This window comes from Littorina saxatilis, linkage group LG2 (assembly GCF_037325665.1).
Source record: "Littorina saxatilis isolate snail1 linkage group LG2, US_GU_Lsax_2.0, whole genome shotgun sequence".
NCBI lineage: Eukaryota > Metazoa > Mollusca > Gastropoda > Littorinimorpha > Littorinidae > Littorina > Littorina saxatilis.
The window spans coordinates 92250479-92276854 of NC_090246.1; the positions used below are offsets into that span (position 1 = coordinate 92250479).

Below are 26376 nucleotides of genomic sequence, written 5' to 3' on the forward strand. Positions count from 1 at the left end.
CTAATGTAAAGTGCCATGAGACTGCCATTCGGCGGTGAACAGCGCTACGAAAGAATGTTTTATTATTATTATTATTATAATTATGTTGTCGTTGAGTCCTGCTTGTGGCAGCAGCTTAGTAGCCTACTAACAATCCGGCGAATTTAACACCGGCCAACAGCTGGTCAGTGTAATGTACACATTCTTTTTTTTATCATGTCTCTCCGAGCGGGACAATATATCATTTTTATGGACAATAAAATGTTGTTATTGATAATAATAATAATAATAATAATAATAATAATAATAATAATAATAAAACATTATTTTATAGCGCTGTTCACCGCCAAATGGCAGTCTCATGGCGCTTTACATTAGACATTAAAATTCAACATTTTACATATGACTAAGTGCCAAAAGGTGCTCACAGAACAGAAGACGACTTTGTTTTACAATAAAAATGTTTCTAAAAACGTGTGTCTGCTGAAAATTGGTGTGTGTGTGGATGAATGTGCGAAGAGATAGTGGACATAATTTCGTGTGTCTGACTTGAACGGTTTTGAAGTTATCTTTGTTTAAAGTCAAAAATAACGCCAAAACCGGCCATCTGAAAACGGACATCGTGATACCTCGTGTTTTGAATATGCCACAGAAAAATAACAAGAAGCACAAATGAATTGCATTTAGTTTGATTGAATGCCTGAAACATCGCTTTACAGACGAGACCAAACGTCAAATCTAAATCTCGAGAGAATTTTTTTGTTTCGATAACCGAATTTTAAGGTGTCGCACGCAAGATGTGTCGTCATCACGGCATACATTTTTCAATCGCAGATATTTACTAAATTTCTTTTTAAAAAATTCTGGAATTGATGTCGACACGTCAAGCGATAACGGTGTATCAAACTGCTGTCTTTCAAGTAATCCAGCAAATACTGCAGAACTTTTGAACAGCATTTTTGAAAACGATTTGAAAATTTCGTCATATCTTGCGTGCGACAAAATGTTCGGTAATTAACGGTTATTTTCTTTTAAAAACAAAATTTACATGTACAAAGATCTACTTCATCTACGGAACCACGTGACACATTCTGTGTTCAAAATTTGTGAAGAAATCACGAACCACGAATGCGCTATCAAGTGTTGAAATTATGTCGTCAACATCTTTTCAGATCTTGCGTGCGACACCATCTTGCGTTCAACATAAAATGTCACTACCTTATCGAGTTTAATGGGTAAAACTAACTATTTGTTGTCTTAGTTTAATCTTCTTAATTAAAAGCGTAATAAAACCGAACTTCCAAGATGAATTTTAATTGAGATTAGCGAAAGAGCGGGCACGCAAGTCGACCTTAAAGTAAAATAATGATAACACGAGCGTTTGTCGTGTTGTCTTGCGTGCAACACATTGTCCAAAAAGGAAAATGTATATTTTTCTCAGACGTTTTTTAAGTTGAAACCTTGAAACTTCACACACATTTGGGGTTTAATCGCCCCCATGCATGGTAAAAGTCTTGTTGACCCTTGTCAGATTTCAAGGTCACGGCTGGGTCACATGTGGTTCAGAAAACGGATGAAACATATTTTTTCAGAGATTTTTGAAGCTAGAACCTTCAAACTTCAAACAACGCTTTTGCTTAATGATTGTTCAACATGGAGAATTCAAGGTTGATCCTTGAGAAATGTGAAGGTCATAGCAGGGTCTCGTGTGGGTAAAAATGAGATTGTTCGGACACTGCATGTAGCATGGAACGACAAAACATAAGTCATGTCATATTTCAGATATCAGTACATTTACAAATGGACAACACCAGCAAACATGAACCAAGTCTGGTCGACCTTAGTCAAATGTCAAGGTCAAAGTGGCGTTATGGTTTGGGTAAAAAAAAAAGGAAATTGTATTGAACTTCAATTTATATAAAACCAAAGTCTGGTTGATCTGTTTTAAGATTTAAGGTCAAATCTGTTATTTAAGGTCAAATCAAATAGAAATTTGTTGATGCTTAAATCTTTGAAACTTCCAACAGGTTTGAGGTTTGACAACTTCTGGACTTTGAAATCTGGTATGGTTGATCCTGGTAATATTAATTGGTCTAAACATCAAGATCAACAATTATAAAATAAGCACTTTCACCAATGTCAAGTGAGCAATAGCAGCAAACGTGAGTCTTATAAAGATTATCACTTTTTGTGTGACCTCAACTTGACCCCTCTGAATGCTCTCAATCATGGAAATTGACCACACTTTGATTATAACCAAACAACATCAAAACTTTGGAATGTGTGAAGTTTCAAAGGTGTTGCTTAAAAGGCGTTCGTGAAAATGACAATTGTATGTGTCTGACTTCAATGCGACCCCGCTGCGACCTTGACGTTTGATTTTATCAACCAGACTTTCATCATATGTGAATGACTTCAAACACTATAAAACTAGTTGAAGAAATTGACAATTTTTCAAAGTTTAAGCCAGATGGCACTGCTGTGACCTTGAAATTTGACAAACATTAACCAGGCGGTCACCTTTTTTAGAAAATATCCTTAAAGGATCTTTAACCTTACTGTGACCTTGGAATTTGATGAGGTTTAATTTAACTTGCGTAGTGTGCCAAGTTTCAAGGCCCTAGCTTCAAAAACATATGAGAAAACCTCATTGAAAAATGTATATGTTTGACCTCAACGCGACCCTGCTGTGACCTTGACTTTTTCAACCAGACTTTAATCGTGTGTGAACATTATACACTAGAACTGTGTGTATTTTCAAAGCTCGTGCTATAAACGCGCTGAATAAATTGAAAATATTCCACATTTGGACCAGATGTGACCCCGCTGTGACCTTGAACTTTGACAAAGATTAACCAGCAGGTCACTTTTAATGAGGTTTTATAAAAATGCTGAAAGTATGTGAAGTATGTAAAGTCTAACTGATCTAGTATTAAAACATGTAAGACGTGACAACGACAATTTTCCAGTTTGCAAAGGAAATTTAACCTCGCTGTGACCTTGAAATTCAATGTTGTTTAATGTGATGTGCACCATACCTGGAGGTCATTATACTTTGGTTGTGTGCCAAGTTTCAAAGCCCTAGCTTTAAAAACGTGCGAGATAACCTTAATGCTATGACTCAGTGCCGTTTTGAATGATATAACGAACAAAATTATCGTTATTTGTAAAATCAATTGTGTAAATTTATCTTTTCTTTTCGTAATTGGGTTCCAGCATCTGTTGTCTTAACAAAAATCACAATATCAGTCGTGTTTGTCAACTTTTATTTTTTAGCCCCTTTGTCCGCTTTTCGTGCGCACCTTTTGGCACTTAGTCATATATTAGTTTCCTCGTAAGAAATAACATACAAGCATTCAGTTTAAAAAAATTAAACAAATTCATAGACAACGACCACTTATAGTTAAATGTAAGATAATCTAGAAAAATTGTTTGTAAACAGATGAAAATACATAAGATAAGTAATATACACATAGTTACACATAAAAAGTCTGACAATAAAACAGAACTTACATAAAAGCGTACAGATCTAAAACAGAACGAAGATGTAACACAGACTGTGGGGCAACAAATTAAACAACTAACAACAGGCACACTGTATTATAATAATACATTAGGACTTGTAACTGTTATTGTTATTATTGTTATTGACACACGGAATGATGCAGTTGAGACTGACTGTCCTAACTTTCCCTGTATGGCCTAGTGCTGTTTCCAGGGGGTTTGCAACCGTCCTGGCTCGGCCGGATTCCGTCCACTGGCTCTTTCACCGACCGTGAATAAGAGCAACTGAAATTGGACCGCCACAGATAGCGAGGCAGCCAGCCCAGGATTCCACTGGTACTGTTCCTCCCCCTGCAACAAAGTTGCAGCGAAGTTCCTAGGGGGCATGTTAAAACTGCAAAAAGAAGTAGACCAACTGGCTACAGACATGGCAACAGTGAGCGGGAAGATGAACAAGTTGGAGGAGGGGGACCTACCTCAGGGTATGGTAGAGGCAGTAAAGATCATTGCAGGCGAGTCAAGAAGCCAGGAGGTCACTGCAAAAGCTGTGGAGGAAATAATGGAAACAAAGACCAAAGAACAAATGGCCGAGTTGGAGGAACGACAGAAGAGGAGCTCAAACATCATTATATTCCAGCTTGCGGAATCTACCTCAGCAGAGGCTACTGAAAGGCGAAACACTGATAAAGATAAAGTAAAGGCATTACTTGAAGATGAACTACAGGTAGAACACCAAACCAAAGACCTGCGACGACTGGGCACCTACAAGGAAGACAGCAAGACAGCACGACCACTCAGAGTCGTCCTCAAGGACTCTGCAGCTAGAGACGACCTGTTGAAAGTGTTCCACAAAGCGAGAAAGGAGGAGGAGCCATCTGAGTTCATTAAATCAGTGGCAATAAGAAGGGACATGACACCTCAGGAGAGAGAGGCAGAGGAAGCACTCTTCAAAGAGTGGAGGAAGAAGAAGGCCGAGTCTGAGGAAGCGGGGGACGACAACGCCCGGTGGGTCCGAAGAAATGGGAGGGCAGTCAACATCGGAAAGTACCCGAAATCCGACCGTCCAAAAGCAAAAGAGTAACCAGGGAGAAAAACAAGGATGTACATAGTTTTATTCCAGTGCCATTAACAAATTCTAGTCTCTCTTCATGTACTTATATGTATAGTAACGCAGACTCTCTATTGAACAAAAGAAACGAACTGAAAGCCCTCGTGGAGCTGCATAAGCCAAGTGTGATAGGTGTAGTCGAGATTAAACCCAAAAACTCAAGGTACAATGTGGAACAATGTGAAATTGCGCTTGAGGGTTATGAATTATTTCATAACCTGGGGGAATCGGGACGGGGTGTTGCTCTGTATGTTGATAGCGACTTAAAACCTATGCAGTGTGACTTGTCGGTAACTTCAGACTTTAAGGAATGTGTTTTTGCTGAGTGTCGGCTTGAGGGAAATGACTCTTTGCTGATAGGTGTTGTTTACCGAAGCCCAAATAGTTTACAAGAGAACAATGACAATCTCAATGACCTGATGACAATCATCTCCGGAACAAAACACTCTCATAAGCTAGTCTTAGGGGATTTCAACTTTCCAGAGATTAACTGGAACAAGGAGGAATGTGCCGGTAGTGAGAACCATCCAGCAACCAAATTCTACAAGGCAACTAAAGACGCATTTCTCTTCCAACAACAGAGTGAACCCACAAGATTTCGTGATGGCCAAAGATCTAGCCTCATTGACTTAGTGCTTACAAACCGTGAAGAAATGGTCAGGGAAATCAACACTTCAGCCAGTCTAGGGAAAAGTGACCATGCGACACTGATGGTTACCTTTACATGTGCTTATCAAAGTAATGAAACTAAGCGCACCCGGTTAGACTATAAGAAAGCAAACTTTCATGACATGAATAAAATGTTGAGTGAAGTGGACTGGGACAGAGAACTTGAAAACAAATCAGTAAATGAATCATGGATCATTATCAAAGACAGGATTGACAGGGCAGTCACCAAGTATGTTCCAACCAGAAAAGTATCGGGGAAGAAAAGAAAAAAATGGATGGATGCTAAGGCACTTGAGGCTGTGCGTAAGAAACATAGACTATTCAGGGAATCCAAAGTAAAGGAGGGGGATGACAAGACACCTAGCAAAATTGAAAAGGCCGAAGCAGAAATGAAGAAAGCTGCATACAAGAGAGCTAACAACCAAGCAAGGTGGGCATGCCGAAAGGCAGCCAAAAATCTAGAGACAGAAATAGCGGCTAGCTCAAAGCAAAACCCCAAAGCCTTCTGGTCTTACGTGAAATCCAAAACAAAATGTCGGACTGGAGTGGCAGATCTTAAGAAAACTAATGGTGACAAAACTTCTTCAGACAAAGAAAAGGCGGACGTGCTGAATGAGTTCTTTCAGAGTGTATTTACCCAAGAAGCAACAGACAATATTCCACCTCCCCCCCACTATGTCTTTGGTAGTGAAGTCCACAACTTTGAGATCACAGTAGCAAAGGTCAAGAAACTGCTCTCTGGTTTGAAGACAGATAAGGCACAAGGCCCGGATGGTATCAACCCATGTGTCTTGGCTAAAACAGCTGAGTCTTTAGCATATCCGGTTGCAAGACTATTCAGACTGTCGTTGGAGAACAGTGAGATTCCAGAAGACTGGCGACAAGCTTATGTGACACCGATTTTCAAGAAAGGTAGTCGAACAGAGCCTAGTAACTATCGTCCGGTCAGCTTGACATGCATCTTATGCAAAGCTATGGAAACCCTTGTCAGAGAGGCAGTAAATGATCACCTGAGGTCAAACAATCTCATCTGTGAGAATCAGCATGGGTTTGTGCAAGGGAGGTCATGTGTGACCCATCTTCTTGAGGCATTGGATGATTGGACAAAGATTCTAGATGAAGGAGGCAGTGTTGACATAGTTTACATGGACTTCATGAAGGCATTCGACACTGTTCCACATGCAAGACTGATCGCGAAGGTTGAAGCGCATGGAATTCATGGTAACGTCCTTAACTGGATACGCAACTTTCTAGCGGACAGGCATCAGCAAGTGATTGTGAACGGTACACACTCAGACAAAGCGCCAGTCACCAGTGGAATCCCCCAGGGAAGTGTATTGGGCCCTCTGCTCTTCACCCTGTACATAAACGACTTGCCTAGCCAAGTCACCAGCTCTGTGAAGTTGTTTGCTGACGACACCAAGCTATATACACGTACTGACGTGCCCTCAGGACCTGTTGTCATGCAGGAAGATCTGGACAAGCTACAAGAGTGGTCTGACAACTGGCTCCTCAAGTTCCACCCAAAGAAGTGTAGTGTCCTTAAGCTAGGCAAACAACACACAGAGACCAGCTATCACATGAAAGGGAGATCCGAAAGTGGTGAGGAGGTTAGCATCACTCTAGAAGAAAGCGAAACGGAGAAAGACCTTGGTGTACTTGTAGACAATCGCCTGAGTTTCAAGGGACATGTTGCACAAGCAACTGCGAAGGCAAACAAAACCTTAGGCATCATCAGGAGATCGTTTGAGCATCTGGATAGGGAGGTGTTTGTACAACTCTACAAGAGTCTTGTCAGGCCAATCCTTGAATATGGGCATTCAGTATGGCAGCCACAGCAGAAACTGCTGTGCAAGGAAATAGAGGACGTACAGAGAAGGGCTACCAAACTGATATCGGCTCTCAGTGAGAAAACTTACCCAGAACGACTTGCTGTACTCAAACTACCGAGTCTCGAACACAGGCGTCTCCGAGGTGACATGATCGACCTCTACAAGTATATGCATGGGATCTACGACACAGGCAACCCGAATTTCCAGCTGACCGAAACCAAAGACACTAGGGGAAACAGCCTCAAGTTGTACAAACCATTTTGTAGGCTGAACGTTCGGAGCTGCTTCTTCGCAGAAAGGGTGATTCCTCACTGGAACAGTCTGCCAGAAACAGTTGTGACAGCACCATCAGTGAACAGTTTCAAAGGAAGGCTGGACAATTTCTGGGCAGACAGACCAGAGAAATTCTCGCCAACGTGCTACCAATAACCGCCCGCGCATGCCACCAACAAAAGTGTTATTGGAGTACTATTCGACAGGATCGATGAACAGGCCTAAGGCCTTAAACATCGCAAGTTCAAGTTCAAGTTCAAGTTCAAGTCAGTGACCCGTGGCAGGCACCAAGGGATCAGTTGCGCAACGCCACCCTTCCGCTCAGCTGACTTCTTCTTGTTGTTTTTCGTTGTGTTTTTTTGGCAGCAGCAGCGGCTCACGATCCGACTCGTCGGTTTTCAGACGATCAACTTTACTCGCGAAGTTTTGAGCCCAGCGACCTATGGGAAGCTACTCATGTAATTTTCCTCCTCAAAGGTAAAGAGTTACTTCCCGTATACCATTTTCTGTGTATTGTTGTTGGTTTTCTTTTCTCCATCTTCTTCTTCTTCCTCTTCAGAAGAAGACATATAAACATGTGAAGTCTTTTAATTTGACAGTTTTGCGTATTGGTGTGCAGGTATATACAAGATATTTTTGCAGGATCGAAAAGTTTAAAAAAGATACGTAAATAAGGGCTAGAAAAAGTGTTCGTCCCGGAAGAGGGCGCTATTGGCGGGAAAGCCTTCGATTGGCTGAACAGCCGTTCAGTTGCAAACCGACGCTATCCCTGTAGGTCGAGCGATTCTGTCTGTACATCGAATACAAAAACCACAATGGTAAGAAATCTGTAAAAATCGTACATTATTCTGTCCCATCGACTTATGTTTTTTGGCTTAACCACTGGTAGGTGAACTGTCTTTTTGTGTAGAGCATACGATTTATTTCATTTATTATTATTTACATTCTATTTTTATCCTTTTTACAGGCCGGTGGCAAAGCAGGAAAAGACTCCGGAAAGGCGAAGGCCAAGGCAGTATCTCGCTCTGCAAGAGCAGGTCTGCAGGTAAGCACCTCTTTGTTGCATTATATTTTCGAAAAATGACTCGTCGCACAGTTGATTCTTAATGTTGCATTCATTTTTGCAGAGTATGCTTACAAGTGACAGATTTATAACACTCTTTTTACAGTTTCCTGTTGGACGTATTCACCGTCATTTGAAAACACGAACAACCAGCCATGGTCGTGTAGGTGCTACAGCTGCTGTTTACAGTGCTGCTATCTTGGAGTATTTGACGGCTGAGGTGGGTGCTGTTTTATTATTTTCTGTGTGTTTGCTTTAGCACAGTCGAGTAAGGCGGTGGGCAAAAATGACGATAGAAAAGCCATTGTTTACATCAGCTGTTCGAAGTCGGTCACTACTCGCGCTGGTTCCAAGCGCATTATTGGATTTTGTATAATATGAAACTAGGTAATTAATTTTGAAGTTTCTCCCAGGCGCGTTTTTCCCATAGTAAACTCGTTGGTAGGGATCGGAATCGAGGGGTTCGTTCCGAGTAGTTGTTTTGTAGGTTGCTTTGTCAGAATGCGCGGGTGATTCAAAATGGCGGGAACCGCCATGGTTGGCCAGGATGTAACATTGCATAACCACTTCAGAACATTTCGTTGTCTGATTGCGAATTCCACTGCTGCACTAGGGATCTTTATCAGGTAGTAAATAGTAAACCAGTTTGCTTTACTGTTGAAATTTATATTTAACTAGCCTGAAGTAATTTACAGTGTTTGGGTGCTGGCTTTCAGGGAATTTAGATAACATTGACGATTGTTGTTAGGTGACCGATAGACCCTATCGGTATTCCAAGCTCTCGTAATCTCTCGCAAGAGCATAGCAAAGCATGCGGTACTGCCAAGGTTCAAAGTTCTCGCGATGTTCAAAGCAAAACAAAGAGCGTGTCTCGCGAGAGCTGCTCAGGTACCGAAAAGGTCTGTTCCGAGCCGATTCTCATGGATGCTTGCTGTGTATAATCTGAACAGTAATTTCCTGGTGTACTTTGTGAAGTTTCAAGACCTTCAAGTGTTGGGAGGGGAATATCTATACATGCTCTGAACATTTTGGCAGTTATTTTCGAGGTACGCGATGAGTGTTTCATAAGAACGTATGCATACTCGTGTCAAGCTGTTGGGTAATCACACTGTAGACTCCTTCGCAGCGGTGTGTTGCGTGCCGCACGGGTATTTGCACTCCGCAGCTGGAGCGGTAAGTTGAGTGGGGTTTGTGTCTCGATAAAACAGCTGCTTGTATAAACATTTTGTAACTTTGCACATTAAGATATGTCTTGTTAGATCTGTTAGCAGGGGTCGACACTAACTTATTTGGCCTGGGGCCACACTGGCCCCAGAGATGGAAATTGCTGGGGCGGAAAACAAAAATCTGGGGCCCACTCTCAGTATTCACGTGCGGCAATGCATTGTCTGTTTTTCTTCATCGTACTGAAGCCAGGGAAATTATTTCAACCATTTGACATTGACATTACGACAGCGCTTTTGGCTGCATCGGTCTCCTTTTTTCGTTTCTCTCCACCCTGTTCTTCATATTCATTTCCATGTCTTTTTACACCAGGGATGTGTCGCCACATTTTGCGTTTGGCATTTGAAGGCGATACTTATCAGGGGTCGACACTAACTTATTTGGCCTGGGGCCACACTGGCCCCAAAGATGGAAATTGCTGGGGCGGAAAAAAAAAATCTGGGGCCCACTCTCAGTATTCACGTGCGGCAATGCATTGTCTGTTTTTCTTCATCGTACTGAAGCCAGGGAAATTCTTTCAACCATTTGACATTGAAATTACGACAGCGCTGCACGCTTTTGGCTGCATCGGTCTCCTTTTTTCGTTTCTCTCCACCCCGTTCTTCATCTTCATTTCCATGTCTTTTTACACCAGGGATGTGTCGCCACATTTTGCGTTTGGCATTTGAAGGCGATACTTATCTCTCATGCTAAAGAGCACAATCTGGGAGTTATTTCCCTTGCGGCATTGTCCTTCAACGATTTCAATGGTTTTTTTTCTTGACTGTGGCATTGATCGTAACGCAAATTTCAGTGACGACTTTGACTGGCGATTTTTAGTGATTGGCTCTGGCATTGGAATTTTCGGTTTGTCATTGTCAGTTGGAATTTATCCTGGGGCGGAGTGGGCCCCAAGCTTCGGCAATGTTTGGGGCGGAACACAAAACTCTGGGGCGTTCCGCCCCCGCTAGTGTCGAACCCTGCTTATCTCTCACGCTAAAGAGCGCAATCTGGGAGTTATTTCCCTTGCGGCATTGTCCTTCGACGATTTCAATGTGTTTTTTTCTTGACTGCGGCATTGATCGTAACGTAAATTTCAGTGACGACTTTGACTGGCGATTTTTAGTGATTGGCTCTGGCATTAGAATTTTCGGTTTGTCATTGTTGGAATTTATCCTGGGGCGGAGTGGGCCCCAAGCTTCGGCAATGTTTGGGGCGGAACACAAAACTCTGGGGCGTTCCGCCCCCGCTAGTGTCGAACCCTGGTTAGTGTTTCTTCTACACGCAGATGTACTTTTTGGGTGCATATTTTGTATATTAGGCCCCCAAAAAAATAGGTCTGTTTACGGTAACCCGACCGACCCTAGTTTTTTCGCGCGACCCTAGACTTTTTTTGGCATTTGGGGGAGGAAAAAAAATCTTGTTTTTTGGGCAAAATAACGTAAAAATATGGTTTTTTTGGAGAAAAAAAAATCCCGACCTACCGACCCTATTTTTTTTGCCTATGTTACCGTAAACAGACCTTTTTTTTTTTTTTGGCCTTATAGCCGTGATTCTGTCAAATATCACGCCTGTAACTGCACAGAAGCAAATTTCGTAGCATTCGCAACAAATTACTGGTGTAAACTTTAATGTGAAGAACTGCCATCAGTTCCACAAAAACCTGAACCTTTCTGCAGTACTGAGGCCGAGTTTCAAGCTTTTAGGACCTTGCAGACAGCGAAAAGCATTCGGAGAATTATCCTACAACTTCTGTGTTTGCCCCCCGAAGCTGCCGTGTTTCTCCCCCGCAGCTGCCGTGTTTGCCCACCGTTTGTGTTTGACCACCGACCCTGCTCACTCATGTTTATGTGTTTACTCCGGTATTGTTTTTATAAACACATTTTATAATATTTGTGTGTTTCAGCACGTATGGATTATAAATGCTACCAGTGTGGAACAACTTTTGCCATCTTCCATGAAATTATCGCCCTTAACGTCAATGAACACCCCGATAAGCAGCTCAAAATTTTGACCGTCAACAGTAACACTGGGAAACAATCGTATGCAGGGCACGATTATAAAGTCATTCCGGCAGATGTTCTGAAAGGCAGACAAAGAATAGTTGCAAAGGATTCGCACAATATTGTTCTCATTTCAAATGACGATTCTTCAATTGAGGAAGATCCTACAGAAGCAAATGCACAACAACAGGTTCAGAAACTGTTGCCAGACGTAATTACCCAACTAAAAAGAAGTGGACAGTTGGATACATATATTCTTTTCCACGAACTGGTCGCTTCAGGCGACTTTCCTCTCGATAATATCGCATTTAAACTGTTTTTGGATGTAGTTAGGTTTTTTCGTGTCGCACAGTTAGGGCAATGAGATATGGTAATGACACCAAACTTTACACCAGTAATTTGTTGCGAATGCTACAAAATTTGCTTCTGTGCGGTTACAGGCGTGATATTTTACAGAATCACGGCTATAATATACAAAATATGCACCCAAAAAGTACATCTGCGTGTAGAAGAAACACTAACAGATCTAACAAGACATATCTTAATGTGCAAAGTTACGAAATGTTTATACAAGAAGCTGTTTTATCGAGACACAAACCCCACTCAACTTACCGCTCCAGCTGCGGGGTGCAAATACCCGTGCGGCACGCAACACACCGCTGCGAAGGAGTCTACAGTGTGGTAATGGCACTAGTAAGCGGTTGGGTTTGTTTGTCGACCGATTCGTTTTGAATGAGTATGCCTCGTACTTTCGGCTTAATATTTTGACTTGAAATTTGTTTTGCAAAAATTCTTAGGTATTCCAAAGTGATTTTCAAAATTTGAATAACCCATATGAAACTTAGTTAAACAAATAGTTTTTCATTCTGAGCACAGGAATACTTTTTTTTTTAAGGTGGGCTGGGGAAAAAAAGATTTTTTTCCGTATTTTTGGACTGAAAATTTTCGCACATCATTCTTCCGCACATTCAGACATGCCTCAAGCACACAAATCAAATCACATGAGTCCAAAAATGAGTTTATGAATACTTTATATACTTTTTTCAGATTGATAATGCAAAATACATTGACAGAAATTAAATCGTAATAGAAACACAGAACTACAAAAATGGCACAAAATAGCTCTGCTACTCCCAACAACTGGGCGGGAGCCTATTTTCTAACTCTTTCATCTCTAAATCATACAATGTATTTTCATTGTAATACATTTTCTAGGAAGAGCAGGATATGATATCCAAGCCTAATTTTTTTTTCAACTCCACTGGTTAATACGATATCTTTGATCAAAAATGCCAAAAGTGTTGTTTTGTCAAGTCGAGAAAAATGGCGACTAAGTAGTCATTTTTGGTCTGCCATAACTTTCTTGCTTTAAAAGTTACAAAGCTGTTTTTGGTATCCATTTTTTCCTTATACCAAAATGATCAGTTTTTAATGAACTGTCAGAACAGCAAATAAGACAATGAACGTCTTTTCTTCCGTTGAGACCATAACTGGTTTTTATCCGAGGTAAAACAAATAAAATAAAAATTTTAAACGAAAAAAGTATGTCTTGATTAGCTTACTCTGTCATGCTTGCAAGTTGACTTTGTAAAACAGTGTTATCTATGTTGATCTTTGTTGTGCAGGTTCTCGAGTTGGCAGGCAACGCCAGTAAGGATCTCAAGGTAAAGCGTATTACACCCCGTCACTTGCAGCTGGCCATTCGTGGAGACGAAGAGTTGGATTCCCTCATCAAGGCTACCATTGCTGGTGGTGGTAAGTTCTTTTCTCTAATTATTACTTTTTCTTATCCCAGCTCTTTGGCTACCCCCCCGCTGGTAAGGGGGAAGAATTTACCCGATGCTCCCCAGCATTCTGTTTCTCCTTTTACCCTTGTTAAGCGTTTCTTGTATAGAATATAGTCAATTTTTGTAAAGATTTTAGTCAAGCCGTATGTAAGAAATGTTAAGTCCTTTGTACTGGAAACTTGCATTCTCCCAGTAAGGTAATATATTGTACTACGTTGCAAGCTCCTGGAGCAAATTTTTGATTAGTGCTTTTGTGAACAAGAAACAATTGACAAGTGGCTCTATCCCATCTTTCCCCGTCGCGATATAACCTTCGTGGTTGAAAACGACGTTAAACACCAAATAAAGAAAGACTGCTTTTTAGGCTGAGGGATGTCTGTTTGGGAAAGGTAAACTCCAGAGGTTTGCTTTGCGAAGGAGTAAATGCTTAGTGAGGAAAGCTTTCACCACATGCTCCTTGTCTGTTTCAGACACATTCCCTCATTAGTAACTGGCCTGTAATGTCACATTGAAAAGCTTATTTTAACTTAATATTGCCAAACATCGTCTGTTGCTAATCTCGCTACCTTTATGGTGTATGTTCCACACAATTCAACTCTTCTGGTACGAAGGCTATCGCGTACATACGGGTAATGGCTATTCATTACGCATGCGTATCTCGCATTCCTGCCGTAACAGGAAACTGCGGGAAATGGAATTGTGTAGTCTTTTGCATCAATTCCGTGTTTGCACTGGCAGCATAAGGTTGCGAGAGTGACATCATGACAAATTAATATTCCTTACATCTTTGGGGGGTGGGTGGGGTGCTTACCTGGTTAGTTTTTCTTGTCTTGCTGTTTTGTGAGTGGTTTTATAAAGCCTGTTCCTATGGGTTTTTTTTTATCAGAGCTGGTGGATTATCTCCCTTCGGCTTAAGGGAATTTTCATGTTTCTTTTGCGATTGGACTAAATTGCTCTTTTGTTTGCAGGTGTTATCCCTCATATCCACAAGTCTCTGATTGGCAAGAAAGGATCCCAGAAGGCAGCATAACCGCACTGTTTAGCATCGTTCACCAAATTCATTATGTCATGAACAGACGGACTGGAATGTGTTCATAAAGCCACCTCGTTCATTACTTTCACGTTCATCATTTGTCACAATGTAGCTATATTGGGTTTTATCTCATATTTATCATCCGTGTTTTTACCTTGAAGAGTAAATGTGAAATTTTAGCTGCATTGTTTTGTGTGGAGGGTTTTCAGCGTGTGTTCTGATTGCCAGTTGAGTTGTGTATGTTCTCCAAGAGAAAGGAAGGATGTTTCTATCATGGAGACGAAGGGATGTGTGGACAATATTTTAATGACTGCATCGAGTTTCTCCCTTCACCGACTTCTTGCAGGGGACTGAGAGACTGAGAAAGAGAGAGAGACTAACAAAGAGAGAGAGACTAAGAAAGAGAGAGAGACTAAGAAAGAGAGAGACTAAGAAACTAGGACAGACAGACAGAGCAACAGACAGAGCAACAGACATACGGACAGAGAGTCTCTTGGAGACAAACAGGCAGACAGACACTGTTCCGCCGCTTTGGTAATTATGGGTGTAGCAGAACCCGCGCCGTCGGCAGAGGGATAGTTACAATCACTACTACTCTTTAAAAGTATGGGTTTGTGTGAACCCAGGAAGCACGGCAAAGGTTAAAATTTACCCTTGCACTGGTGCAATTATGTTGCATAGCCACTGGTGAATTAACACAAACATAAAGAAAAACGGTCATATATGTTTTTGCATCCATGGGAGGTAATCGGAACAGACTGAGCCAGTAGCGTCACGACTAGGTGACAGTATACCTAAAGTACATTGTGATCTAATTTCCACTACACAGAAGACTGTTCAGATTTGGTACTGCCAAAGTGGATGGATGGTCTTGAAGAGCTGACAACTATTCGGCTTTAGAGTTACACCAAGCTTAGAATTCCTAGCTTGTACAAATTATCACAAGCGTTTGCTCTTTCTTGTGGGTCCTGGCACTCTTTTCTGATTCACACTTGATGTAGAGGTCGGAATTTATCTCGAAACGCTGAACAGTTGAACTGCAGACACTTGATTGGCATTTCTTTTTTGTTTTACGAATAAACTTTTTTTTTTAAATATTCTTGTGCAAATACATTTTAAACAATGTATTACTACATTAACACACCATTTGCTACGCTGAAAATTCCAAAAACAAGTACATTGTGGTTTCACAAGGTTTGGAAGGTATGGAATAATGGCGCTGCAAACGCTCCATAGGCTGTCTTTTCTTATTTATGTTCTTTTTAATCTGTCTATCCTATAAACATGCCCAAAACTTAAATCTGGACGTGCATATAAATTTACAATACATGAACAAATGTAAATTGCTACACTTGGGTTTCACAAGGGTTGCCCTCAGGACTCTGGTCCCATGAAAAAGCCTATACAGATTGGAGACTGTCAACCAATTTTCATGAGTGGCACTATGCCAGTGTGTGATGTCGGAGACAACACAGACAAAAACATTTTCTTACGTGATGCATCATGACACAGAATTGGATTCATGGGTCAAGTTTAATGACTTATGAGAAAATGGCGAGTTGGTCAACCAAACTTTGGTGCACTGGAAATAAGGTCCTCGAATCATGACAAGCACTCTTGAGATCAATGTCGACTTAGAGAAACAATGGGTGTTACCTGGCTATTTGATCAAATATTTATAATGTCCTATGTCACCAAAGTATTTCAGCAAACTCCCGCAATTTCAAACAACCAATCGTTTCACAAATATTCACAACTGAAAATTTATTCAGAACAATATGCCCACCGAAGCCTAAAACATGGGGTTCTTGTTTTAAGTTGATGCCCTATTTTGTATTGCTAAACTTCATTGTGCGATGAATCTCACATCTGAGATGTTGCACATATTTCTCTTCACTCTCCATATTCACTTGTGTTTGCAGCAAGAATAAGCTTCTGTATAATCGCTTTTGGTTCCACCACAATCTCTAGCTACTCTGCTTAAATAGTAGCATTGATCTTAGCAAATTACAGTGGTTACTGTGATGAAAGGACACCATTATGACCAGCCGAAAGTGTCCCTACATTCCAGTTGGCCTTTCATGACAGGTATGCTTTTGTAACGGTAATAGGTGTTCTTTCAAGGGAGGTGTCTTTAATGGAGGGGCCTCACATTACAGGTATCGCTGTAGTACACAGCCATAGTAATGCAGTCTAAACAACAAAAGTAAACTTGCTGTTCAATCAACTCGGATCACCTTTCACGTTTCTCCAACAAAAAATCCTTCCATGGTGTATTTGTAAAAATGGGAAGAGGGACACACCCCAAAACCGCTGGGGTGGAGCTAAAGAGACAGGGAACCAGCTGGACAGAGGCAGAAAGGGCATCCTTGTGTCGAATGACAAGAAGTGGACTCGAAAAGGCTTAAATAAGTACATCCTTTTGTACAGTGGAACCCCAATATAAGACTCCCTCCTTTTTAAGACCCTGTTCATAACCTCTGTAAAAGTACCCCCATTTAAACTAGTACTTTTACGCAACCAAGCACGCACACATAGGATACGACGGGGCTGGGCTGCTATTGCGCGGGTCCGCTATTGTGCGAATCTAACCCTAACCCTAAAGATTCGCGCAATAGCGGGCCGACCCCGGATACAACACACTAACTCACACACCACCACAACCATAAAATTCACGTCACAAGAAGTTCCTTTTGGGTGTCAAAAACCGAAGACAAGTTCTTTAATCTCATAGGGACAAAAATCACATTTAAGAACACTTGGGTTTAAAGAATGTAAAACTAGCACCCCTATTACACAATACGACACAATACGTTTTCCATATAAGGTACACATAACATTTCACAGAACGTATACATAATCCTTCGGTACAGGTACAAAATTATGAAAAAGCGCAGCCAGCTATAACAAACAAGGGAGGTGGATGGGGCAGAGGCGGTAAGAGCGCTGCTGCGACACGGGCGCAGGTAAATTACCAAGTGACCGGTCAACTCCTGGACAGTCATAAACCTGACATCAGCTCACACAAAAATGCACCATAAAAAGCATGCAGGCACAGTAAAACAAGTGTTTAAATTATATTTATACTAAATAACACTAAGACTCCAGGACTCCTCTTTAAAGACCCAATTTTATTATATTTGTGGAGGGGTTCCACTGTAACTGTGACTCCCAATTCAACTTCAGAAATGAGTTCTTGTCACCCGGCAGTCCTACTGAAAGATCCATTTTATGATGTCATTGTAGCAATACTTCGGGGCATCAAACCCAAAGATGAAGTCGAGGTGATCCCAGAAAGGAATGTAATGACTGGCCACAAGAGACGACTTGATGCGTTGCAGTAACCATGCAACATCTGCTGGATCAGCAAGGATGTCTTGACCAGCGCTGTACGCCACAATCGGTACCTTCACGTTTTCTGGCAGGTATGGTGGTGGTGTTGGCTAAAATTGAAAAGAAAATTAAACAAGTCGCGTAAGGCGAAAATACAATATTTAGTCAAGTAGCTGTCGAACTCACAGAATGAAACTGAACGCAATGCAACGCAGCAAGACCGTAGCATCGTCAGTCCACCGCGCACGGCAAAGGCAGTGAAATTGACAAGAAGAGCGGGGTAGTACTTGCGCTGAGAAGGATAGCACGCTTTTCTGTACCTCTCTTCGTTTTAACTTTCTGAGCGTGTTTTTAATCCAAACATATCATATGTATATGTTTTTGGAATCAGGAACCGACAAGGAATAAGATGAAAGTGTTTTTAAATTGATTTCGAAACAAAAATTTTGATAATAATTTTTATATATTTAATTTTCAGAGCTTGTTTTTAATCCGAATATAACATATTTATATGTTTTTGGAATCAGCAAATGATGGAGAATAAGATAAACGTAAATTTGGATCGTTTTATAAATTATTTTTTTTTTTACAATTTTCCGATTTTTAATGACCAAAGTCATTAATTAATTTTTAAGCCACCAAGCTGAAATGCAATACCGAAGTCCGGGCTTCGTCGAAGATTACTTGACCAAAATTTCAACCAATTTGGTTGAAAAATGAGGGCGTGACAGTGCCGCCTCAACTTTCACGAAAAGCCGGATATGACGTCATCAAAGACATTTATCAAAAAAATGAAAAAAACGTTCGGGGATTTCATACCCAGGAACTCTCATGTAAAATTTCATAAAGATCGGTCCAGTAGTTTAGTCGGGCGGGGATATAGCTCAGTTGGTAGCGCGCTGGATTTGTATTCAGTTGGCCGCTGTCAGCGTGAGTTCCATCCCAGGTTCGGCGGAAATTTATTTCAGAGTCAACTTTGTGTGCAGACTCTCTTCGGTGTCCGAACTCCCCCCCGTGTACACTACATTGGGTGTGCACGTTAAAGATCCCACGATTGACAAAAGGGTCTTTCCTGGCAAAATTGCTTTGGCACAGTTAATAATTGTCTACCTATACCCGTGTGACTTGGAATAATAGGCCGTGAAAGGTAAATATGCGCCGAAATGGCTGCAATTACTGGCCGTATAAAATTTCATCTCACACGGCATCACTGCTGAGCGCCTAGAACTGTACCCACGGAATATGCGCGATATAAGCCTCATTGATTGATTGATTGAATCGCTCTACACACACACACACACACACACACACACACACACACACACACACACACACGCACATACACCACGACCCTCGTTTCGATTCCCCCTCGATGTTAAAATATTTAGTCAAAACTTGACTAAATATAAAAAAGTGAGAAATTCACACGGTCGATGATATGCTGGTTTTGGGTTATATGATTAATCGCGGAGGTTTTGAACATTATCACTTTTACAGCAGTATCACACCAATAAGGAGATTATGAGCGTCCAGCATTCATAAAAGCAGCCTTTGCCTAATTTTAAAACGTTACTACAGTATATTGAATCAAGTACCTACAGATTCAGCTTTATTTTTTTTTTATTGTTATCATGAAACAGGATCTATGCAGTTTAAACAAAACCTCTGGAGATGCACTGGTGTACTGTACTACATGTAGTAAAGGAAGTATATAAGCATAAAAGTCAAAAATCAGTAGTCTTGTCAACAGTTAACAAAATCTAGCAACTCTAATAATCTAAATGACAATGAAGCAGTCTTTTTCAATCCAGTGTTGGTTTGAGGTGATTAGATGCAATGAGACTAATAGAAGGAAGGGGATATTTCGTTCTTACCCTTCCATATTTGGCTTGGTTAGCTTCAGCTGAGCCGTAATCAAACATCTGGAATTTCTTGTAATTCACCCCCTATAAATATAATAAAATGCATGTGTTAAAATATATTCGAAACACCATTTCAAAAAGGTGAGTTAACCTCCTTGGTGACTAATCTGCAAGTGCAGTCAGTTACAAATTGCAGACACTTGTATCTGGAACATATATAAACAGCTTTTTGTTTGTTGGGGGGGGGGGGGGGGGGTCAAATCTTAGTCTTTTTTTCTGTTTTAGGCAGCCACGTACCACAAAAAAATTGTTCCTACTTAGTGGATAGGCAGGCATAAGTGTTAGGCAAAATCGTAGCATTTCTTAGCTTTCGCCATTATCTGACGGAAATATAAATAAGAGTTTGGCTGCTATTGTGGTTAACGCATCTGTGCTTTTTCTTTTTCTTCATCTACGTTGTTGGGTTGCAACTCCCACATTTACAATCATGTTTTGCACAATGGGTTTTATGTGCAGGACTGCCATTTAGGCAACCATACTCCGTTTTTGGGGTTTCATGCTGGTTATTTTCATGTTACTGTAACCCATCAAACTTTTAACATGGATTACAAGATTTTTTTACACATACATGGTCTGGTGTCTGCAGTACACTTGAAGGGGGATAATTAGGCAATGGCAGGTTTGCACATGAGTTGACTCACCAGATTGGAAAAAATTTCCCTTAACCCCAGCGCAGCTAAGATCCGCATCCCCCAACACTCCACGGGGAAGTTTCCGGGACATCCCCCAGACCAGTTTTTTTTCATCTTTTTTAAAAGAGCTCAAGATATGTTTTTTTAGCAACATTTTGAAGTGACAAGTATGATAAAACATGAATTTTGTTCAGAACTTTCTTATTGTTACTTTGATAAACCTAAATGTATATCAAACTCGAAGACCACCATGCAAACTGTCAAAGGGGACATCTTGGCCTTTAGGCTAGTGCTACCATCACTCACCTGTGCAAAATGCATGATGTTTTTCACTGAAGTGCCACCTGGACTATGGGCCATGTAGACGGGAACCCGAGACTAAAATAGAAAAAAGATAGAGAAATTCACGATGGCAACCTAACTCGTGAAAAAAACCAGCCTATACACAAGCGACTGGTGACTGTGTGCTACTTCCTAAAGTATTTGTGTGAATATAAATGAACTGTCTTGCAATCCTGTGATGGCAAGCCTCTGTCTTAGGATTTCTCAAATTATGCTCGCAAAAGGTCTACAACACATGGGTGTTTATACAGTATGGCATGGTCATGCGCCTGTACGCAAAGTCTGTTTTGTTAGCATACATTCAAGGAAATCTGATTCACAGTAAAGAACTGTCACAGCATGTCTCTCTGCCATCAACTTCTCTGCTGAGCAGCCAGATTTTGAGAATAACAAATGAATTTGACAGTCTTTTTTTTATTAACCACTGAATGAAGTGCCTATTGCTCTTTACAAACTTACTACAAGGACTGGGTGGCCGAGTGGTAACGCACTTGCGCTCGGAAGCGAGAGGTTGCGAGTTCGACCCTGGGTCAGGGCGTTAGCAATTTTCTCCCCCCTTTCCTAACCTAGGTGGTGGGTTCAAGTGCTAGTCTTTCGGATGAGACAAAAAACCGAGGTCCCTTCGTGTACACTACATTGGGGTGTGCACGTTAAAGATCCCACGATTGACAAAAGGGTCTTTCCTGGCAAAATTGTATAGGCACAGATAAAAAATGTCCACCAAAATACCCGTGTGACTTGGAATAATAGGCCGTGAAAAGTAGGATATGCACCGAAATGGCTGCGATCTGCTGGCCAATGTGAATGCGTAATGTATTGTGTAAAAAAAAAAAAATTCCATCTCACACGGCATAAATAAATCCCTGCGCCTTGAATATGTGCGCAATATAAATTGCATAAAATAAAATAAAAATAAAAAAAAATAAAAATTTAAAAAAAATAAATCCCTGCGCTTAGAACTGTACCCACGGAATACGCGCGATATAAGCCTCATATTGATTGATTGATTGACTACCAAGGATACGCATTTGACAAAGAAGCTTAACAAGATGCTAACTCAATTCAGACAGGAAAATGCTTGACAATTTAATTATCACTTACTATGTTCATGGCAATTTTGTCAGCACCCCCGATGACAAAGAGGTCATCCTCACAGAGTACTTGACCAAGCTTCTGACACACATCACGCGACACGAAGCGACGCCAAGCTCTGTTGTACTTATCAAATTCTCCATGACCAATCATGTCCACAAATTTCTGCACAAATAATATGATCTGATTAATAAAAAAAAACAGTGTATATAAATGGTGTTATTAAACAACTTTTTGTGGGTGTGGGTGTTCATGTATTGGCATTTATTCATTGACTACTAGGATCTTGGGTTAACAAAGAATGTTAACCTAATTCAAAGTTAACCATTTGTGTCTATTGGCCAAACATAGGCAGCAACATATTAAGAATTCTAAAATTTGTAAACCCAGCATAATGTGATAAAAAAAAAAGTAGAATACAGCGTTTACAATATTAATTGCTTACAGAAAGGTCACTGGAATAGGGAGCCAGTGCCTTGATGGGACTCTTAATGTTCCCGACATTGGCAACAGGCGCCAGGGCGTAGAATCGTTTGACCATGGCAGCAAGGGTGAGGTTCGTGCTGAAAGCTGCAAAGCCAATCATTGTGCCCTGAGAGTGTCCAACGTAATGCACTTGCTCTTGTCCAGTTGTGTGACGCACATGGTCAAACATGGCTGGCAAGTCCAGAGCTGCCATCTCATCATAACTGAAACAATTAAAATCATAGCAAACTTTGTAATGTAAACCTTTATGAACACAATTTTTTTGTCTGTCTTGGGTGTTTACACAGTATCATGGCATGGCCATGCACCTGTATGCAAAGTCTATTCTATTAGCATCCATCCTTCTATATCTTCCAACCAATAGTTCAGGTAATTATTTTCACTTCATAGTCAAAGACTCCAAGATGAGAGCAACCATCCTTGATCATGGCGCATGGTGAAGCATCTGTACGAACAGCTATTTGAAGCATCTGTATGCACCGCCTTTTCTACCAGCTTCTATTAAAAAAACAGTAAATCTGACAAGCTGAACCATGTCTTGCACATCACTGTACACTTTTTTCTATTTTTCTCACGCAAGTTAAATCCAACACTCACGTCCAGTCCCAGAATTGTTCCTGTTCAGGTTTGAGGGTGGTGTGGTTTCTGGAGAAGGTGTTGCCCCTGATGTTGCCCAGCCAGACGTCGGCTCCACGGTCAGCCAGCAGGTAGGAGAGACTTTCGTTGGCCAGGTTGTCCAGCCAGTTGTACGATGACCCTATCAGACCATGCTGCAGGATCACCACTGGCTGTGGACCTGGGACATAAAGAAACAAACACAGAAATTATTTTCTGATGATCGCACTGCAAGGCTGTTTTTTGTTTTTTTTTAGTGCAAAGTTTGACTCACAAAATACAATAACAGATCTCAGGAAGAAGTAAAGGAATGAAAGAACAGAATGAATAAATATTCAACTGTGTTCTCAGTGTGTTCAAGTAGGACATTGCATGAGGGAAGAGTGTCCATGATCTTGCCAATGCCTAGCTGGTGCTAATACAAGTCTGAAAAGTATACATGTACAGTGGAACAAACTGGAGAAAATTAGGTCAAATCCAAAATTCAGAATAAAAAAACAAGAAAGGTAGCTTGTTGGAACGTTTGTTATTGACAAAACAATACATTCATTCGCTCTGCTTCCTGGCGAGTGGGCGAAAACTGATTCTATCAACATAAGTTTTGTGTGAATATTTGTTTGTCTGTTCACTCAAAAGACCCTTGGGTCGAAATATCTGTGAATGTATTGTTTTGTCAATAACAAACGTTCCAACAACCTACCTTTCTTGAAAATTAGGTCTTTAAAAGCAGGGGGGGTTCCTCTGTACCTGTAATTTTCTGCCGCTGCCGTCCATGTGGGATACGCTGCATGTTGAGGATGAATCCATCCTGTGTGATGATGTAGTGGTTCTCACATGGGTACCCTTTACTGGTGATCAGCTCCGTCTGTCCACCAAAGAAATAGTGACATCAGATTATTCCTTTTCTTGTCTTTGTTTCTTCATGCAACTTATACTCAAGCAGCCTTGTCTATACACGACATGAATTTGAATGGCCAAAACGAATTTACAGCCACTGAGTACGTACAATAAAGAATACACAACTTTAACTAAGTTCAACCATACACAATTTGGAGAAAAGGTCTTAAGCATATAGTGCGGTTGATGAACCAAAGATGCTTGGAGTAAGCCTAAAGTATTAGTTGCCTGCTGTAACTCATCAAAATTAAGATCCCAGCTACAAAAAAACTATCAACAACAAAAAATACATAAAAAATACAGATGATAAAAAAGCAAAAAACAAAAATGTTTGTTATAAAAGATATTAGCAGTAATAATTAAAAGGGGTAAAATCCACTAGTCATAACATTGCCACAAGCGAAAAGAACTCTTACTGGATCCATGAAGATTTCTGGATCAACACGGTAGTGGTGCTTGTCATTTCCAGTCGTTGGGATTGATGATGTCACAGCAAACATTAAGCTGACGCCGACCCAGCCAGCTACTGCAAGGAACTGCAACCTTTTCATAGTGGCGGTGTTTCTTCCTTTTCCAGGTTGTTACTGCAAGAGAGGTAGTGGTTGTTCTGGGATATAAGTATCTGACATTAGAGTACCTCCTGTCACAGATCATGACATGCAGTATGTTCAAACAAACCAACACTCAAGATGGTCATCTGCCTGCATATCATAAAAATAATAATAATGATGATAATAATGATATATTTTTATGGCAGAAATGCTACAATAGTTCTAAGCACCTATAAATACTTATAATACTTACCTATCTAGCATTCACAAACAATAAAACAGGCATACAAATAACAGCGTAGGCATCTTGAAAAAATAATAATGAATTCAAAATCATCCAAGACTAAAATAAAATATAGTCAACCTGAGTTTGCATTGTAAAAAACCCAATTAATTTCCATTTTAGTATCGTGCACATTGTTCAACATCATGCTTTTTTCACCATTTTGTCATGTTTTGATCGAGTTCATGGTCTTTCATATCTATCCTTGAATTCACACTGTATATCAACAGCATACCTAACTTACAACCAATATGTACAGCTGCCGCCTAGAGAAGCACAGTCTTGACTGACTCTCTCCTGTAGATAATCTATCGTATCAGCAGCAGTCAAATTGTGAAACACCAAGGTTTGTTTCTTGAAAAAACTAGTGACCTAACAGCAGACTGTTGTCTATGTGGCCAGTCAGTGTTTGGTATCTGAATGATATGTGGTACATGTACATATGTACACAGTTGTATCAGTCAAGGCCATGTGTTCTTATCATGTCAATTTGATATATAACCGTACATTACCACACTCGGACAAGGACAAACAAGTCGCGTAAGGCGAAATTACTACATTTAGTCAAGCTGTGGAACTCACAGAATGAAACTGAACGTAGTCCGCCGCTAGTGCAAAAGGCAGTGAAAGTGGCGAGCCTGTTTGGCGCGGTAGCGATTGCGCTGTGCTTCATAGCACGCTTTACTGTACCTCTCTTCGTTTTAACTTTCTGAGCGTGTTTTTAATCCAAACATATTATATCTATATGTTTTTGGAATCAGGAACCGACAAGGAATAAGATGAAATAGTTTTTAAAACGATTTCGGAAATTTAATTTTGATAATAATTTTTATATTTTTAATTTTCAGAGCTTGTTTTTAATCCAAATATAACATATGTATATGTTTTTGGAATCAGAAAATGACGAAGAATAAGATGAAATTGTTTTTGGATCGTTTAATAAAAAAATAATTTTAATTACAAATTTCCGATTTTTAATGACCAAACTCACTCATTAGTTTTTAAGCCACCAAGCTGAAATGCAATACCAAACCCCGGGCTTCGTCGAAGATTGCTTTGCCAAAATTTCAATCAATTTGATTGAAAAATGAGGGTGTGACAGTGCCGCCTCAACTTTTACAAAAGGCCGGATATGACGTCATCAAAGGTATTTATCGAAAAAATGAAAAAAACGTCCGGGGATATCATACCCAGGAACTCTCACGTCAAATTTCATAAAGATCGGCCCAGTAGTTTAGTCTGAATCGCTCTACACACACACACAGACAGACAGACTGACAGACACACACGCATACACCACGACCCTCGTCTCGATTCCCCCCTCTATGTTAAAACATTTAGTCAGAACTTGACTAAATGTAAAAAGAGGATGCGAGGATGGTTGGTTAAGATAAGATCAAATAATTAACTAAATACATTATGCAAGGTAACATGATGTAATGTTGATAGTCCCAAAAAAGCTTCTCTCAAACAAAAGTTTGAGCTGCTTTTATCAGAGAAAGTGAGCTGCCAAAGTATGACAAGAATGTTTTGTTGTTCTTGGTGTCACTTTGATTTTTCAGTTTGCATGTGCGTGTTTATATTGTCAAAGTCACTAGACCTTAGTGGTAAGCGTACATGCATAATATGCATGTGAAGAATTCTGAAAGTTTGGATACGGAATGAATATTTTCCCTTTGCTCACCAACATTAGAAGTATGGTTCTTTAATCATACGGTTTTCCTCAGCTGAAGAACACAACAACAACAACAACAACAACAACAACAACA

At 40.5% G+C, this 26376-nt stretch overlaps 2 protein-coding genes across 4 annotated transcripts; one reads left to right on the forward strand and one right to left on the reverse strand.

Annotated features, from left to right (window-relative positions):
- Positions 1–8030: 8030 nt before the first annotated feature.
- On the forward strand, positions 8031–14633 carry LOC138960158 (histone H2A.V). Its single transcript, XM_070331917.1, has 5 exons — positions 8031–8183; positions 8333–8410; positions 8535–8648; positions 13260–13389; positions 14390–14633. The coding sequence occupies exons 1-5, from the start codon at positions 8181–8183 to the stop codon at positions 14449–14451; spliced, it is 387 nt and encodes a 128-aa protein (XP_070188018.1). The 5' UTR covers positions 8031–8180; the 3' UTR covers positions 14452–14633.
- A 2508-nt stretch (positions 14634–17141) lies between these two features.
- LOC138960156 (gastric triacylglycerol lipase-like) lies at positions 17142–26333 on the reverse strand. Of its 3 annotated transcripts, none has more exons than XM_070331916.1 (9): positions 24852–26333; positions 24190–24357; positions 23624–23741; positions 22859–23057; positions 22221–22464; positions 21785–21940; positions 20648–20719; positions 19662–19733; positions 17142–17897 (listed from the first exon to the last, which is right to left on the reverse strand). In XM_070331916.1, exons 2-9 carry the CDS (start codon positions 24322–24324, stop codon positions 17667–17669), a joined length of 1227 nt encoding a protein of 408 aa, XP_070188017.1. In that variant the 5' UTR covers positions 24325–24357; positions 24852–26333; the 3' UTR covers positions 17142–17666. The 3 variants fall into 3 exon arrangements, with proteins under 3 accessions (XP_070188017.1, XP_070188014.1, XP_070188013.1); XM_070331913.1 differs by having other exon boundaries at positions 24843–26333; XM_070331912.1 differs by having other exon boundaries at positions 24190–26333.
- Positions 26334–26376: the final 43 nt, after the last annotated feature.